The sequence below is a fragment of the Raphanus sativus genome, unplaced genomic scaffold (genome assembly GCF_000801105.2).
Source record: "Raphanus sativus cultivar WK10039 unplaced genomic scaffold, ASM80110v3 Scaffold0957, whole genome shotgun sequence".
NCBI lineage: Eukaryota > Viridiplantae > Streptophyta > Magnoliopsida > Brassicales > Brassicaceae > Raphanus > Raphanus sativus.
Window position 1 is genome coordinate 15674 of NW_026616271.1, and position 1301 is coordinate 16974.

Below are 1301 nucleotides of genomic sequence, written 5' to 3' on the forward strand. Positions count from 1 at the left end.
ATACCTTAAATTAAATCCTGAAAATTATTATCATCTCTTGTCTTGTTTATGATGCATTTTTATATGTTGTTTGACAATGATTGCTTTATATAAAATCCTCCTGAATATATAATACATATATATATAATACATATTAAAATATACATATTAAAATCTTCCTGAAATATAAAATATATATTAAAGCCATGGTCAAAATCTCCATTCATATAAAATCTGAACATGGATTGATTATATTATTATGAATCCTCATTCCTTATGGATTATTTGATTCAGATGTCGAAAATCAACAATCTTGAGTTTGCTGCCCTCAATCTCTCCGGAGATAATTACCTCCAATGGGCACTTGATGCCAAGATACTCTTGAGGTCCAAAAACCTTGGTGATACTATCACTGAAGGCACCGAGCCATCGGTCAAGAATAAATACATGGCCATTGTTATCATTCGCCATCATCTGGTTGAAGGTCTTAAAGATCAGTACCTCACTATTGAGGATCCTCTGGAACTATGGACACAGTTGAAAACCAGATATGATCATCAGAAAACTGTGATCCTGCCAAAGGCCCTTTATGATTGGAGGAACCTAAGAATCCAAGACTATAAGTTTGTGGAAGAGTATAACTCGGTTATGTTCAAGATAGTCTCCAAGGTGAAATTGTGTGGGGAGACTATCACTGATGCTGATATGCTGGAGAAGACATTCTCCACATTCCACACCAGCAATATGTTGCTTCAGCAACAATACCGAGAAAAGGGTTTCTCCACTTATGCTGCCTTAGTCTCTTGTTTGTTGCTTGCTGAACAGAACAATGAGTTGCTCATGATGAACAGTGAGCTAAGGCCACCTGGTGCTAAAGCATTGCCTGAGGCACATGCGGCCATAGAGCCAAAAGATGAGACTCCAAGAGAGTCATACCGAGGTCGTATGAGAGGCCGTGGAAGATGGCAAGGAAGTAACCGTGGGTTTCAACCACGAGGTCGTGGGTTTCAGCCACGAGGACGTGGATTCTAGCCACGAGACCATCTTGGTCCTAACCGAGGCCGAGGCTATAGCCGAGGTCATCAAGCTAGCCGTGGGTATAAGTCCGACTTCAAAACCCATGGCTCGACCAAATCTCCTTGCTATCGTTGTGGGATGACCAATCATTGGGCTAACCGATCCAAGACTCCCCAACATCTTGTTAAGCTCTACCAGGAGAGCATGAAGGGAAAGAACCCTATGGCAAATTGGGTCCAACATGATAATGAGAATGATCTGGACCATGAGAATGATGACCTTCTTGGATTCGAGACTTCGGATTG

At 41.2% G+C, this 1301-nt stretch overlaps 1 protein-coding gene across 1 annotated transcript; it reads left to right on the top strand.

The window, feature by feature from the left end:
* Positions 1 to 273: 273 nt before the first annotated feature.
* On the top strand, positions 274 to 1011 carry LOC130503446 (uncharacterized). Its single transcript, XM_056998064.1, has one exon. It carries the CDS (start codon positions 274 to 276, stop codon positions 1009 to 1011), a length of 738 nt encoding a protein of 245 aa, XP_056854044.1.
* The last annotated feature ends 290 nt before the right edge of the window (positions 1012 to 1301 follow it).